The 17357-nt window shown below is 47.6% G+C and overlaps 1 protein-coding gene across 5 annotated transcripts in view; it reads right to left on the reverse strand.

Moving 5' to 3' along the window:
• Positions 1-622: 622 nt before the first annotated feature.
• The window catches only part of LOC124270928 (barrier-to-autointegration factor-like), a 179276-nt gene continuing 162541 nt past the window's right edge, over positions 623-17357 (reverse strand). For 3 of the 5 annotated variants that reach the window (XM_046705994.1, XM_046705998.1, XM_046705996.1), the window contains exons 2-3: positions 3116-3267; positions 623-2838 (exon numbers count right to left, since the gene is read on the reverse strand). In XM_046705994.1, the coding sequence (XP_046561950.1) occupies positions 2692-2838; positions 3116-3241 (273 nt within the window). In that variant the 5' untranslated portion in view covers positions 3242-3267 and the 3' untranslated portion in view covers positions 623-2691. Of the gene's footprint in view, positions 2839-3115; positions 3268-16613; positions 16768-16855; positions 16922-17357 lie in introns of those variants that run through there. The other 2 variants (XM_046705995.1, XM_046705997.1) reach the window with 2 other exon arrangements.

The raw sequence follows: 17357 nt of genomic DNA on the forward strand, positions 1-17357 counted from the left end.
CCTTACAGAAGACCCTAACCTGAATCTTTTGAAGACCCTAACCTGAATCTTGAGACCCTAACCTGGATCTTCTGAATACCCTAACCTGGATCTTCTGAAGACCCTAACCTGAATCTTCTGAAGACCCTAACCTGGATCTTCTGAAGACCCTAACCTGGATCTTCTAAAGACCCTAACCTGGATCTTGAAACCCTAACCTGGATCTTCTGAAGACCCTAACCTGAATCTTCTGAGATCCTTACATGGATCTTCTGAAGACCCTTACCTGAATCTTTGAAGACCCTAACCTGAATCTTGAGACCCTAACCTGGATCTTCTGAATACCCTAACCTGGATCTTCTGAAGACCCTAACCTGAATCTTCTGAAGACCCTAACCTGGATCTTCTGAAGACCCTAACCTGGATCTTCTAAAGACCCTAACCTGGATCTTGAAACCCTAACCTGGATCTTCTGAGACCCTAACCTGGATCTTCAGAGACCCTCACCGGAATCTTCCAGAGGCCAATAAGTATCAGCTTCAGAACATTCACTTGAGATGCTGATGTTATACAACCACTAAAAAACACACATTAAAATGCAAGCCTCTCTCTCCATGTAATCAAAATACAAAAACAACACCGATGTCATAATAAGAATTTATTCAACATTGCTAATACTTAAAATGAAAAACTAACATTGACTAGTTGTGAGATGTCAGATCAGTTTGCTTTATCTAATAAAGAAACAAACAATTATTGCACTCCAGCTGACACTCCAGCTGACACTCTAGACTACATTTTCCCTTGGAAAGCTTTTCTCTAGTTTCTTGAGTTTTGAATAATCACTGCTCTGTCGGGTCATGTACAAATTTTCAAACTGTGACAGACAAACAAGCATATGTTACCTGTGCAAGATGATATTCTGAAGGAAAAAGGTAGATTATTTTTATGTAAAATGTTAAGGAATTAGGGTTCTTCCATAAAAGGTAACAGGTCAAATGTGTAATCGTCCTTTGAACACCATAAATTCTATAACCTACTATTTCATATAGTTCTGGGTCCAAGGCTGTTTTAAAGTGACGAATGTCTGCCTGATGGTGTTTTTAAACCAAGCAAAGCATAACAAACAAGACGGCAACATAGGCTGAATTAACAATGGTGCATTTATATAGTGCTAATACTCCACACTTAATGCATGCTCGAAGCGCACAGTTAAAGTCTAGTTAAGGAAAACTCTTTTAAACAGATGGATCTTCAGAAATGTTTTGAACGATTTGAATGTTGGAGCAAGTCTTATTTCAATAGGAAGTTGATTCCATTCTATGGCTGCCAAGGAAGAGAAAGAGCGATGCCCATAGCTTGCAGTTTTAGTTTTCAGGACACCGAGGAGATGTTGTGCTTGAAATCTGAGAGTTCTCAGTGGTCTGCAAGTAGCTCACACAGGTAATCAGGTGTGTCACTAGCAATGCATTTATACGCAAGACGCAGGGCTTTGTAGGAAATGCGTTCTTTCACTGGAAGCCAATGATGACTTTGGAAAATAGGAGTTATATAGTCATATTTTCGCGTGAGAGTCACAATTCTTGCGACAGTATTTTGTACTTTCTGAAGCTTGTTGATTGTTGTCTGAGGAGCCCCCAGAGTAGGCTGTTGCAGTAGTCTACCTTGGAAATGACTAATGACAGAACAAGGATGATTGCCGATTGTTTGTTGAGATACTTTCTTATATATTTCCAATGTTTCTACGCTGGAGGAAGTGGTTCTCCAAGGATACCTCAAAATCAAGATGAACACGTAGATCTTTAACTACCTCTGCTACCATGAGACAACTCCCAATAGGTATGGAAGTGATATCAACTTTTGACCGCCTCAGCCTGGGTCCAACTATGAAGCATTCCGTTTTGTCATCGTTGAGTTTGAGTTTGTTTCTCAACATCCAAGACTTAATGTCCTGAGAACAGAGGGATGTTAGTTCCAGAGCTTCAGCGGCCTCTGGTGGTTTAGGCTGAAATGGTTGTGAGTCGTCGGTATAGTGGTGACGTCACATCCGGTGTCTGTCAATTAGATTCCCAAGCTGTCTTGTGTACAGCGTACAAAGGATCGGCCCAAGGCCCCTGTGGCACGCCACATGTAAGTAGGACGGGTTCTGATAGACAGCCATCCACAAGCACTGACTGATACCTATCATTGAGGTAGGACGTAAACCAACTCAATGCCACTCCCTGGATTCTAAAGTCCACGTAACTGCGGGAAATCATTACGCTATGGTCTGTCGTGTCGAACGCTGCGCTAAGGTCCAGCAAGACGAGTAATGCTAGATTCCCCTCATCAACTTCAAGTCTGAAATCATTCAGCACCCCGTATCTTGAAAATGAATGCTGTTCATGACAAGCATATTAAAAACTTAAAATAATCCATTCCTGCAAATGTTGTCCAGGACAAACGAATCACATCAGGTTTTATAGTGATACTGCACTGGGAGATACACGCCTACAAGCCTGAATTATCTATGCTATTTAGCTCTAAGGTCCATAGAGTTTATTGCTTTGTAAAACTGTTTAACTGTGTCAGGTTGCCGGTATAGGATGTCAGCAGTAGCCCGTGTCACCAGGCAAAAGAGGGTTGAGTTGTGCAGCTTGGACCAAGGAAGCCCAAAGTAAGGGTATGCATGAGTACATGTGGACAGAAGCATGATGTGAGAGGGCAGGCACCTCACAAGAAAGAATCACACCAGGTTTTCAGACATGTAAAGCAGTCCCCTGCTTGCTTGGAATTAGCATGACATGCCTCCTTCAGCCAGTCTACGAAAAGCTCCTCATCTTTCTTCAACAACAGAAACTGACCCAGAACAACGTATGCCTGAAAAACAATAAACAATGAGTTGTTGGAGGTGAGAAGTCAGAAGGAGTGTAATGTTGCTTTCAAGTAACAAATTATCAACACTAAGCCAGTTGTTTAGAGCTAGCAGCTGAGAGACAGCATGCTGCAGTTTAGCATGCATACCCACATGAGTAAACATATAACTTTTTACTTATCCTCACTTATACTTATAAAACGTCTTTGGTACTACAGATACAGACATATTTTTTATCTCATTCTTCAGTCTACTGAAATGTAAGACAAAGTGTAATCTCACCTTATCAAACCCTGCCCCTCTGAGTCTTCCGCCAAGAACCGGTCCTATTCCAGGTAGTTCAGTCACAGGCTTTAGTCCCATTGGCTCTGACACGAAGTTCCGGTGTTTTTGAGATGTGGACGACATCCTGACTCGTTAGCAGATGACTTGTACTGGAAAACAACAATAATTTGATTTACTATAATTCGTTCTTAAAAAGTGAATGATAACCTTCATGTTATAATTCCTGCTAGTGATGAACTAGTTGTGAAAAAATATCAATCTTCTTATTGTACCGAGTAATGCTGATGCTTTGTTTCGTGGCCAGTAAATAGAACGTCTTGGATCAGACAAACCAGTGATTGATATTGTGAGCAATGATCCACACTGTCGGGGTGTGATGCAACAGTGAACCACGTCTGACAAGCTGATCCACACTGTCGGGGTGTGATGCCACAGTGAACCATATCTGACCAGCTGATCCACACTGTCGGGGTGTGATGCTACAGTGGACAATGTCCGACCACCTGATCCACACTGTCGGGGTGTGATACCACAGTGAACCATGTCTGACCAGCTGATCCACACTGTTGGGGTGTGATGCCACAGTGGACCATGTCTAACCAGCTGATCCACACTGTCGGGGTGTAAAACCGCAGTGGACCATGTCTGACCAGCTGATCCACACTGATGGGGTGTGATACCACAGTGAACCATGTCTGACCAGCTGATCCACACTGTTGGGGTGTGATGCCACAGTGGACCATGTCAGCAATGATCCACACTGTCGTGGTGCGATACCAAAGTGGACCATGTCAGCAATGATCCACACTGTCGGGGTGTGGCACCACAGTGGACTATTGTCCGCAATGATTCACACTGTCGGGGTGCGATACCACAGTGGACCATTGTCAGTAATGATTCACACTGTCGGGGTGTGATACCACAGTGGACCATGTCAGTAATGATTCACACTGTCGGGGTGTGATACCACAGTGGACCATGTCAGCAATGATCCACACCGTTTGGGTACGATGCCACATTGGACCATGTCAGCAATGATCGACACCGTCAGGGTGTGATACCAGAGTGAACCATGTCTGACCAGCTGATCCACACTGTCGGGGTGTGATGCGACAGTGAACCATGTCTGACCAGCTGATCCACACTGTCGGGGTGTGATACCACAGTGAACCATGTCTGACCAGCTGATCCACACTGTCGGGGTGTGATGCGACAGTGGACCATGTCAGCAATGATCCACACTGTCGGGGGGTGATGCCACAGTGAACCATGTCAGCAATGATCCACACTGTTTGGGTGTGATATCACAGTGAACCATGTTTGACCAGCTGAACTACACTTTTGGGGTGCGATGCCACAGTGAACCATGTCAGCAATGATCCACACCGTTTGGGTATGATGCCACATTGGACCATGTCAGCAATGATCGACACCGTCAGGGTGTGATACCAGAGTGAACCATGTCTGACCAGCTGATCCACACTGTCGGGGTGTGATGCGACAGTGAACCATGTCTGACCAGCTGATCCACACTGTCGGGGTGTGATACCACAGTGAACCATGTCTGACCAGCTGATCCACACTGTCGGGGTGTGATGCGACAGTGGACCATGTCAGCAATGATCCACACTGTCGGGGGGTGATGCCACAGTGAACCATGTCAGCAATGATCTGCACTGTTGGGGTACGATGCCACAGTGGACAATGTCTGACCACCTGATCCACACGGCCGGGGTGTGATGCCACAGTCAACCATGTCTAACCAGCTGATCAACACTGATGGGGTGTGATGCCACAATGAGCCCTGTCTGAGCAGCTCATCCACCATGTCGCGGTGTGATACCACAGTGAACCATGTCTGACTAGCTGATCCACACTACAGGGGTGTGATGACACAGTCAACCATGTCTTACCAGCGGATCCACACTGTCGGGGTGTGATGCCACAGTGAACCATGTCTAACCAACTGATCCACACTGTTGGGGTGTGATGCCACAGTGAACCATGTCTGACCAGTTGATCCACACTGTCGGGGTGTGATGCGACAGTGAACCATGTCTGACCAGCTGATCCACACTGTCGGGGTGTGATACCACAGTGAACCATGTCTGACCAGCTGATCCACACTGTCGGGGTGTGATGCGACAGTGGACCATGTCAGCAATGATCCACACTGTCGGGGGGTGATGCCACAGTGAACCATGTCAGCAATGATCCACACTGTTGGGGTGTGATATCACAGTGAACCATGTTTGACCAGCTGAACTACACTTTTGGGGTGCGATGCCACAGTGAACCATGTCAGCAATGATCCACACCGTTTGGGTACGATGCCACATTGGACCATGTCAGCAATGATCGACACCGTCAGGGTGTGATACCAGAGTGAACCATGTCTGACCAGCTGATCCACACTGTCGGGGTGTGATGCGACAGTGAACCATGTCTGACCAGCTGATCCACACTGTCGGGGTGTGATACCACAGTGAACCATGTCTGACCAGCTGATCCACACTGTCGGGGGTGTGATGCGACAGTGGACCATGTCAGCAATGATCCACACTGTCGGGGGGTGATGCCACAGTGAACCATGTCAGCAATGATCTGCACTGTTGGGGTACGATGCCACAGTGGACAATGTCTGACCACCTGATCCACACTGCCGGGGTGTGATGCCACAGTCAACCATGTCTAACCAGCTGATCAACACTGATGGGGTGTGATGCCACAATGAGCCCTGTCTGAGCAGCTCATCCACCATGTCGCGGTGTGATACCACAGTGAACCATGTCTGACTAGCTGATCCACACTACAGGGGTGTGATGACACAGTCAACCATGTCTTACCAGCTGATCCACACTGTCGGGGTGTGATGCCACAGTGAACCATGTCTAACCAGCTGATCCACACTGTTGGGGTGTGATGCCACAGTGAACCATGTCTGACCAGTTGATCCACACTGTCGGGGTGTGATGCTACAGTGAACCATGTCTGACCAGTTGATCCACACTGTTGGGGTACGATACCACAGTGAACCATGTCTGACCAGCTGATCCACACTGTCGGGGTGTGATGCCACAGTGAACCATGTCTGACCAGCTGATCCACACTGTCGGGGTGCGATACCACAGTGAACCATGTCTGACCAGCTGATCCACACTGTCGGGGTGTGATGCCACAGTGGACCATGTCTGACCAGTTGATCCACACTGTCGGGGTGCGATACCACAGTCAACCATGTCTGAGCAGCTCACCCACCAAGTAGGGGTGTGATGCCAAAGTGAACTATGTCTACCAGCTCATCTACACTGTCGGGGTGTGATACCACAGTGGACCATGTCTGACCAGCTGATCCACACTGTTTGGGTGTGATGCCACAGTGGACATTGTCTGACCACCTGATCCACACTGTCGGGGTGTGATGCCACAGTCAACCATGTCTAACCAGCTCATCAACACTGTCGGGGTGTGATGCCACAATGAACAGTGTCTGACCAGCTGATCCACACTGATGGGGTGTGATGCCACAGTGAACCATGTCTCACCAGCTGATCCACACTGTTGGGGTGTGATACCACAGTGGACCATGTCAGCAATGATCCACACTGTCGGGGTGTGATACCACAGTGGAACATGTCAGCAATGATCCACACTGTCGGGGTGTGATACCACAGTGGAACATGTCAGCAATGATTCACACTGTCGGGGTGCGATACCACAGTGAAGTATGTCAGCAGTGATCCACACTATCGGGGTGTGATACCACAGAGGACCATGTCAGCAATGATCCACACTCTCGGGGTGTGATACCTCAGTGGAACATGTCAGCAATGATCCACACTGTCGGGGTGCGATACCACAGTGAACCATGTCAGCAATGATCCACACTACCGGGGTGTGATACCACAGTGGAACATGTCAGCAATGATCCACACTGTCGGGGTACGATACCACAGTGGACCATGTCAGCAATGATCCACACTGTCGGGTGTGATACCAAAGTGGACCATGTCAGCAATGATCCACACTGTCGGGGTGTGGCACCACAGTGGAACATGTCAGCAATTATCCACACTGTCGTGGTGCGATACCACAGTGAACCATGTCAGCAATGATCCACACAATCGGGGTGTGATACCACAGTGGACCATGTCAACAATGATCCACACTGTCAGGGTGTGATGCCACAGTGGACCATGTCTGACCACCTGATTCACACTGTCGGGGTGCGATACCACAGTGAACCATTGTCAGTAATGATTCACACTGTCAGGATGTGATACCACAGTGAACCAAGTCAGCAATGATCCACACTCTTTGGGTACGATGCCACATTGGACCATGTCAGCAATGATCGACACTGTCAGGGTGTGATACCAGAGTGAACCATGTCTGACCAGCTGATCCACACTGTCGGGGTGTGATGCGACAGTGGAACATGTCAGCAATGATCCACACTGTCGGGGGGTGATGCCACAGTGAACCATGTCAGCAATGATCCACACTGACGGAGTGTGATACCACAGTGGACCATGTCAACAATGATCCACACTCTCGGGGTGTGATAGCACAGTGGATCATGTCAGCAATGATCCACACTGTCACGGTGTGATACCACAGTGAACCAAGTCAGCAATGATCCACACTGTCGGAGTGTGATACCACAGTGGACCATGTCAGCAATGATCCACACTGTCGGGGTGTGATACCACAGTGGACCATGTCTGACAAGCTGATCCAAACGGTCGGGGTGTGATACCACTGTGGACCATGTCAGCAATGATCCGCACTGTCGGGGTGTGATACCACAGTGAACCATGTCTGACCACCTGATCCACCCTGTCGGGGTGCGATACCACAGTGAACCATGTCTGACCAGCTGATCCATACTGTCGGGTTTCGATACCACAGTGAACCATGTCTGACCAGCTGATCCACATTGTCTCGGTCCGATACCACAGTGGACCATGTCAGACCAGTTCATCCACACTGTCGTTGTGTGATGTCACCGTCAACCATGTCTAGCCGGCTGATCCACACTTCCGGAGTATGATGCCACAGTGAACCCTGTCTGACCAGCTGATCCACACTGTCGGGGTGTGATACCACACTAAGCCATGTGTGACCAGCTCATCCATACTGTCAGGGTGTGATACCACAGTGAACCATATGTGAGCGGTTGATCCACACTGTCGGGGTGCGATACCACAGTGAACCATGTGTGAGCGGTTGATCCACACTGTCGGGGTGTGATACCACAGTGAACCATGTCAGCAATGATCCACACTGTCGGGGTGTGATACCACAGTGGACCATGTTTGACCAGCAGAACCACACTGTCGGGGTGCGATACCACAGTGAACCATGTCTGACCTGCTGATCCATACTGTCGGGGTGCGATACCACACTGAACCATGTCAGCAATGATACACTTGATCTTGGCTCGATACCACTGTGGGTCATGTTTCACCAGCTGAACCACACTGTTGGGGTGCGATACCACATTGAACCATGTCTGACCAGCTGAGACACTCTGTCGGGGTGCGATACCACACTGAACGATGTCAGCAATGATACACATGGTCGTGGTTCGATACCATTGTCGACCATGTTTGACCAGTTGAACCACACTGTCAGGGTGTGATACCACAGTGAACCATGTCTGACCAGCTGATCCACACTGTCGGGGTGCGATACCACAGTGAACAATGTCTGACCAGCTGATCCACTCTGTCGGGGTGCGATGCCACAGTGGACCATGTCAGCAATGATGCACACTGTCGGGGTGTGATACCACAGTGGACCATGTCAGCAATGATCCACATTGTCGGGGTGTGATACCACAGTGAACTATGTCAGCAGTGATCCACACTGTCGGGGTGTGATACCACAGTGGACCATGTCAGCAATGATCCACACTGTCGGGGTGCGATACCACAGTGAACCATGTCAGCAATGATCCATACTGTCGGGGTGTGATGCCACAGTGGACCATGTCAGCAATGATCCACACTGTCGTGGTGCGATACCACAGTGAACCATGTGTGACCAGCTGATCCTCACTGTTGGGGTGTGGTACCACAGTGGACCATGTCAGCAATGATCCACACTATCGGGGTGTGATACCTCAGTGAACCATGTCTGACCAGCTGCTCGACACTGTCGGGGTATGATACCACAGTGAATCATGTCAGCAGATGATCCACACTGTCGGGGTGTGATACCACAGTGACCATTGTCAGCAATGATCCACACTGTCGGGTGTGATACCACAGTGAACCATGTGAAGCAATGATCCACACTGTCGAGGGTGCGATACCACAGTGGACCATGTCAGCAATGATCCACACTGTCGTGGTGTGATACCACAGTGACCATGTCAATGATCCACACTGTCGAGGGGTGTGATACCACAGTGGACCATGTCAGCAATGATCCACACTGTCGGGGTGTGATACCTCAGTGAACCATGTCTGACCAGCTGCTCGACACTGTCGGGGTATGATACCACAGTGAATCATGTCTGACCAGCTGATCCACACTGTCGGGGTGTGATACCACAGTGAACCATGTCTGACCAGCTGATCCACACTGTCGGGGTGCGATACCACAGTGGACCATGTCAGCAATGATTCACACTGTCGAGGTGTGATGCCACAGTGGACCATGTCAGCAATGATCCACACTGTCGGGGTGCGATACCACAGTGAACCATGTGTGACCAGCTGATCCTCACTGTTGGGGTGTGGTACCACAGTGGACCATGTCAGCAATGATCCACACAATTCAGGGTGTGATACCACATTGAACCATGTCTGACCAGCTGATCCAAACGGTCGGGGTGTGATACCACTGTGAACCATGTCAGCAATGATCCACACTGTCGGGGTGCGATACGACAGTGGACCATGTCAGCAATGATCCCCACTGTTGGGGTGTGATACCACAGTGGACCATGTCAGCAATGATCCACACTGTCGGGGTGTGATACCACAGTGGACCATGTCAGCAATGATCCACACTGTCGGAATGTGATACCACAGTGGACCATGTCAGCAATGATCCACACTCTCGGGGTGTGATACCTCAGTGAACCATGTCTGACCAGCTGCTCCACACTGGCGGGGTATGATACCACAGTGAATCATGTCTGACCAGCTGATCCACACTGTCGGGGTGTGATACCACAGTGAACCATGTCTGACCAGCTGATCCACACTGTCGGGGTGCGATACCACAGTGGACCATGTCAGCAATGATTCACACTGTCGAGGTGTGATGCCACAGTGAACCATGTCATGAATGATCCACACTGTTGGGGTGTGATACCACAGTGAACCATGTCTGACCAGCTCATCCACACTGTCGGGGTGCGAAACCACAGTGGACCATGTCAGCAATGATCCACACTGTCGGGGTGTGATACCACAGTGAACCATGTCTGACCAGCTCATCCACACTTTTGGGGTGCGATACCACAGTGAACCATGTTTGACCAGCTGAACCACACTGTTGGGGTGCGATACCACATTGAACCATGTCTGACCAGCTGATCCACACTGTCGGGGTGTAATACCACAGTGAACCATGTCAGCAATGATCCACACTGTCGGGGTGTGATACCACAGTGAACCATGTTTGACCAGCTGAACCACACTGTTGGGGTGCGATACCACAGTGAACCATGTCTGACCAGCTGATCCACACTGTCGGGGTGCGATACCACAGTGGACCATGTCAGCAATGATTCACACTGTCGAGGTGTGATGCCACAGTGGACCATGTCATCAATGATCCACACTGTCGGGGTGCGATACCACAGTGAACCATGTGTGACCAGCTGATCCTCACTGTTGGGGTGTGGTACCACAGTGGACCATGTCAGCAATGATCCACACAATTCAGGGTGTGATACCACATTGAACCATGTCTGACCAGCTGATCCAAACGGTCGGGGTGTGATAACACTGTGAACCATGTCAGCAATGATCCACACTGTCGGGGTGCGATACCACAGTGGACCATGTCAGCAATGATCCCCACTGTTGGGGTGTGATACCACAGTGGACCATGTCAGCAATGATCCACACTGTCGGGGTGTGATACCACAGTGGACCATGTCAGCAATGATCCACACTGTCGGAATGTGATACCACAGTGGACCATGTCAGCAATGATCCACACTCTCGGGGTGTGATACCTCAGTGAACCATGTCTGACCAGCTGCTCCACACTGGCGGGGTATGATACCACAGTGAATCATGTCTGACCAGCTGATCCACACTGTCGGGGTGTGATACCACAGTGAACCATGTCTGACCAGCTGATCCACACTGTCGGGGTGCGATACCACAGTGGACCATGTCAGCAATGATTCACACTGTCGAGGTGTGATGCCACAGTGAACCATGTCATGAATGATCCACACTGTTGGGGTGTGATACCACAGTGAACCATGTCTGACCAGCTCATCCACACTGTCGGGGTGCGAAACCACAGTGGACCATGTCAGCAATGATCCACACTGTCGGGGTGTGATACCACAGTGAACCATGTCTGACCAGCTCATCCACACTTTTGGGGTGCGATACCACAGTGAACCATGTTTGACCAGCTGAACCACACTGTTGGGGTGCGATACCACATTGAACCATGTCTGACCAGCTGATCCACACTGTCGGGGTGTAATACCACAGTGAACCATGTCAGCAATGATCCACACTGTCGGGGTGTGATACCACAGTGAACCATGTTTGACCAGCTGAACCACACTGTTGGGGTGCGATACCACATTGAACCATGTCTGACCAGCTGATCCACACTGTCGGGGTGTAATACCGCAGTGAACCATGTCAGCAATGATCCACACTGTCGGGGTGTGATACCACAGTGAACCATGTTTGACCAACTGAACCACACTGTTGGGGTGCGATACCACATTGAACCATGTCTGACCAGCTGATCCACACTGTCGGGGTGTAATACCACAGTGAACCATGTCAGCAATGATCCACACTGTTGGGGTACGATACTACAGTGGACCATGTCAGCGATGATCCACACTGTCAGGGTGTGATACCACAGTGAACCATGTCTGACCAGCTGATCCACACTGTCGGGGTGCGATACCACAGTGAACCATGTCTGACCAGCTCATGCACACTGTCGTGGTGCGATACCACAGTGGACCATGTCAGCAATGATCCACACTGTCGGGGTGCGATACCACAGTGGACCATGTCATCAATGATCGACACTCTCGGGGTGTGATACCACAGTGAACCATGTCAGCAATGATCCACACTGTCGGGGTGTGATACCACAGTGGACCATGTCAGCAATGATCCACACTGTCGGGGTGTGATATCACAGTGAACCATGTCTGACCAGCTGATCCACTCTGTTGGGGTGCGATACCTCACTGAACCATGTCAGCAATGATCCACACTGTTGGGGTGTTATACCACTGTTTACCATGTCAGCAATGATCCACACTGTCGGGGTGCGATACCACAGTGGACCATGTCAGGAATGATTCACACTGTCGGGGTGTGATACCACAGTGAACCATGTCTGACCAGCTCATCCACACTGTCGGGGTGCGAAACCACAGTGGACCATGTCAGCAATGATCCACACTTTCGGGGTGTTATACCACAGTGAACCATGTCTGACCGACTGATCCACACTGTCGGGGTGCGAAACCACAATGGACCCTGTCAGCAATGATCCACACTGTCGGGGTGTGATACCACAGTGGACCATGTCATCAATGATCCACACTGTCGGGGTGTGATGCCACAGTGAACCATGTCAGCAATGATCCGCACTGTCGGGGTGTGATACCACAGTGGACCATGTTTGACCAGCTGAACCACACTGTTGGGGTGTGATACCACAGTGGACCATGTCTGACCAGCTGAGCCACACTGTTAGGGTGCGATACCACAGTGAACCATGTCTGACCAGCTGATCCACACTGTCGGGATGTGATACCACACTGAACCATGTCAGCTATGATACACATGGTTGTGGTTCGATACCACAGTGGACCATGTCTGACCAGCTGAGCCACACTGTTAGGGTGCGATACCACAGTGAACCATGTCTGACCAGCTGATCCACACTGTCGGGGTGCGATACCACACTGAACGATGTCAGCAATGATACTCATGGTCGTGGTTCGATACCATTGTCGACCATGTTTGACCAGCTGAACCACACTGTTGGGGTGCGATACCACAGTGGACCATGTCAGCAAGTCTGACCACCTGATCCACACTGTCTGGGTATGATACCACCGTGAACCATGTCAGCGTGTCTGATCGGCTGATCCACACTGTCCGGGTACGATGCCACAGTGAACCATGTCATCATGTCTTATCAGCTGATCCACGCTGTCTGGGTACAATACCATCGTGTACCATGTCAGAATGACTGACCAACTGATCCACACTGTCGGGGTGCGATACCACACTGAACGATGTCAGCAATGATACTCATGGTCGTGGTTCGATACCATTGTCGACCATGTTTGACCAGCTGAACCACACTGTTGGGGTGCGATACCACAGTGGACCATGTCAGCAAGTCTGACCACCTGATCCACACTGTCTGGGTATGATACCACCGTGAACCATGTCAGCGTGTCTGATCGGCTGATCCACACTGTCCGGGTACGATGCCACAGTGAACCATGTCATCATGTCTTATCAGCTGATCCACGCTGTCTGGGTACAATACCATCGTGTACCATGTCAGAATGACTGACCAACTGATCCACACTTTCGGGATGCGATACCACAGTGGACTATGTCAGCGTGTGTGACCAGCTGATCCATGGAGTCCCCTCTTACTACTTCAACCAACTCGCGTTGCTGGAGACCTATTCTAACACCAGTATCCCTAAAGGGTAAAACATTATCAGATACAACACTCAGCATCAGTCTCCCTGCACCATGACAATGGGGCTAGTCTGTCTAATAGACCATGGGCTACCTGTGAAGATCCAGGTTAGAATTGGCCTTCAAACCAAGTGACATCATCATTCTCGTGTGTGATGTCATCAATTATAGTGGTCCTAAACATCAATTATAGTGGTCCTACAGGAACAGCCCACCCCCAAAACAAGAATATCAAATTCTATACTAAGCATTGCTAATAATGCTAATATAGTCGTGTCCATTGTGTATAGAATACTATGGAGTGAATGTTCCATCCTGTGATATTTCGGTAGCTATACTTGTGGTATGTGCTAGATGATATGGTAGATGTGTATTTTCGTTGTAGCTGTCAACACTGGACATGTTGGGAGAACGGATTGTAATTCTACAAAGACAGCTCAGTTTTATCATCGGAGCAAATATCACCTCTCTGGACATGTTCACCTACGCAGCGCAGCACAGCTGTTGAAACCACTTTTTCTATGGTGGCTGATTAGGGCCATCGCTTTCTCGCCTTAAAATTCGGAGGCGCCACCACACTTTTCAACCCAGCTGGGGTTTTTTTAGTGAATCGTTTGAACTCCGATTTCGCCGGATTTTATTCATCGCGTTATTTTTCAACTTTATACGTTGAATTTGCATTTTTGATAATTTGTTACTGTAAGTCCATACCGAAAGGTATCAGAATCTGCAAAGTTGTGTTTTGCGTTGCATGTAAGCTTTAATATACTGTGCTGGAGGAATGGGAGATTATCTTCCAGCATGACGCTTGTTAATCAAATCGCCCACGTCATGAAACGCATTTCTTTAAGATGATGATGATAACTGGTAGATTTAACGTGAGCCTACGACATAATGCGTAATGGGTCCGTCAGGCAATTTAGTGTTTGATCGAAAGAGGGGCCGAAAGATATTTCAACCTGTAGGGGGCGTTAATGTTACATAATTAATTGTATTAATTATTAATTTGGAAATTTGCCACAAAGTGTAATTTCTATTGTTTAAAAGCCTTTGTCAAACCTTGTCGATTTCCGAATGCATATATCAGCTTCAACTTGTTTATATGCATCTTCATTGTCAACTAATCATCCGCGGGCATAGGTTATCTGGCCCGACCGTGTTTGCAGAGAAAAACAACATCCTCAGTTTGCAATAAGCAAACCCGTGATCAGTGAGACGTTTGAGCGGTTCTCCAGAACCCATAAAACAATTAGCGTCTAATTAAACAGTATAGATTGTTTCCTTCATAACTTCTCTGTGTCATTTTACAAACTGTTGTATCAACAACAGAAAAGTGTAATATTAGCATCCTAAATCACATCATATATTCGCAGTTCTAAAAAAAACATCCACTTTTTAAACTTTGCTTTTATGGGTTTCAGGAACGTTTGAGCAACGTTTTCATTTGGTTGAAACATTTGTGTTTTTGTTGTAACTTTCCACATTAATGTGATGCTGGACATATACTCTTAAAAAAAGGGGGAACTTCATTTTTAATTTTACGATTGAAAAAAGTGACAGATCGGAGTCTATTATCATATCAGTGATAATAATGAATGTTCCTTTGACCATAGTTGTTTGTACAGTAATCAGTCTTGAAAGATGATTGGTGTAAGACGTGAAATTTGCATGTGTACGATTTTCGTTTTCAAACAAAAACACTCGCTAGAAACAAACACTGTGTGAGTCAAAATGATTGTCAAAATTAATGGTAAACAGTGATTTATCGACCTTCTTTAAAACCCTCAAAATCAAGAATGACACCTCATGCACGTGTATGGGGCTACTGTGTTGTGCACGTGCATTCCACGTGGTTGTGTTTAGGGGTGGTGATAAAAAAAATGGTGGTGCGTTCATAAGATGTCTGTCTTGGAAAAGTTTGCTGACGCTTTTACTTCCTATCCAAACTGAAAGTTCAGGTTCCCCTACATTTTTTTAAGATTGTAGTTGGGAGGACGGATTGTAATTTCAGAAGTGTTGGTCTGTTGATAATGATTCTAAGCATTGATAATTATCCGTGGACAATTATCCATTGTGATTCATCGATCTAATCTAAAATACCCTTTTAGAATTTAGAATACTAAAGAGTGATATTTCTGTAGATATGCTTGTGGGATGTGCTAGATGATATGGTAGATGTGTGCTTTTGTTGTAGCTGTTCACATCACGTGCTACTGGACATAGTTGGGAGAACGGACTGTAATTTCAGACGTGTTGGCCTGTTGAGGATTTAGTCTGTCCCGGGCAATTTAATAACAGATAGAAAAGCGTCATACAGTGTATAGAGCTCTTTGATCAGGACAACCCAGAGCTGGGCTCACATTGCCATTCACTAAAATTCCACCCTGAATGATTTTGATATAATACTATTCATTTGAATCTTTTGTAATACCAAGAAGATTTATCAAAATTTTATTGTATTATTCGCCTTGCATGTCTGTTCACGTTTTGCACATAGTGAATGAGAGATCGGTGTGAGCGAGTGATCAGCTTTTATTAACGTTTAGGGGAAGGGATGGCGCAACACTGCAGGTAAACAAGGAAATATTCACCGGACTCGAGATTTGTTAGGTTGTTAAATCATCAGTGGGTGGTGATGTTGAAAACAATACAATTTGACTGGCTTCTGGGCTACTGCGAAAATGACGAGCCTGCGATCATGCCATATTACTTTGTCAAATCGTTGAAAGAAAAAGGAGATTATGTATCTTTGAGCACTAATTTAACCGGACTTTCTGGAAACTACATGTTAGTTGCATTACTGATTGTTTACTATCGTCGCATCATATCTTACCTTTTACTTGGTTTGTTGGTGCAAAGACCTAAAATTACACGCATCCGGGTGCTTGGGTAACTAACGAATTTATTGCGCAAGCGCAAGATGGAATAAATTGACACTAGAGACATGACATGACATGACATGGGTGGGGTGGGGTGGTAGGGGTAGGGGTAGGGGTAGGGTGAGGTGAGGTGGGCTCTCCTCGCTATAATAATTCAAATCTCTTGACAACATACTGAAGGCAATCGGTTATTTGAACAATCCTTTGCAGATATGGTCACTATAACTTTGACTAGGAATAAACACGTTCGATCAAGTTTGAACAAGACTTGTCAGAGAAGTTCTTATGATGTAAGGGTGACCTACCTGTTTCATGATAGCCTCGTCTAATATGTTGAATACAGTCACACCTGCCTCCCCTTTTCATTGAAATGCGATTCACGTCAGTGCATTCTCTTTACACCCAGTACAGTGTACTTGGAATGAACACATCCATTGTCAGCCCTACATAATGACG

The sequence above is a fragment of the Haliotis rubra genome, unplaced genomic scaffold, assembly GCF_003918875.1.
Source record: "Haliotis rubra isolate DU_JTF1 unplaced genomic scaffold, ASM391887v1 Scf156, whole genome shotgun sequence".
In the NCBI taxonomy this organism is placed as follows: Eukaryota; Metazoa; Mollusca; class Gastropoda; order Lepetellida; family Haliotidae; genus Haliotis; species Haliotis rubra.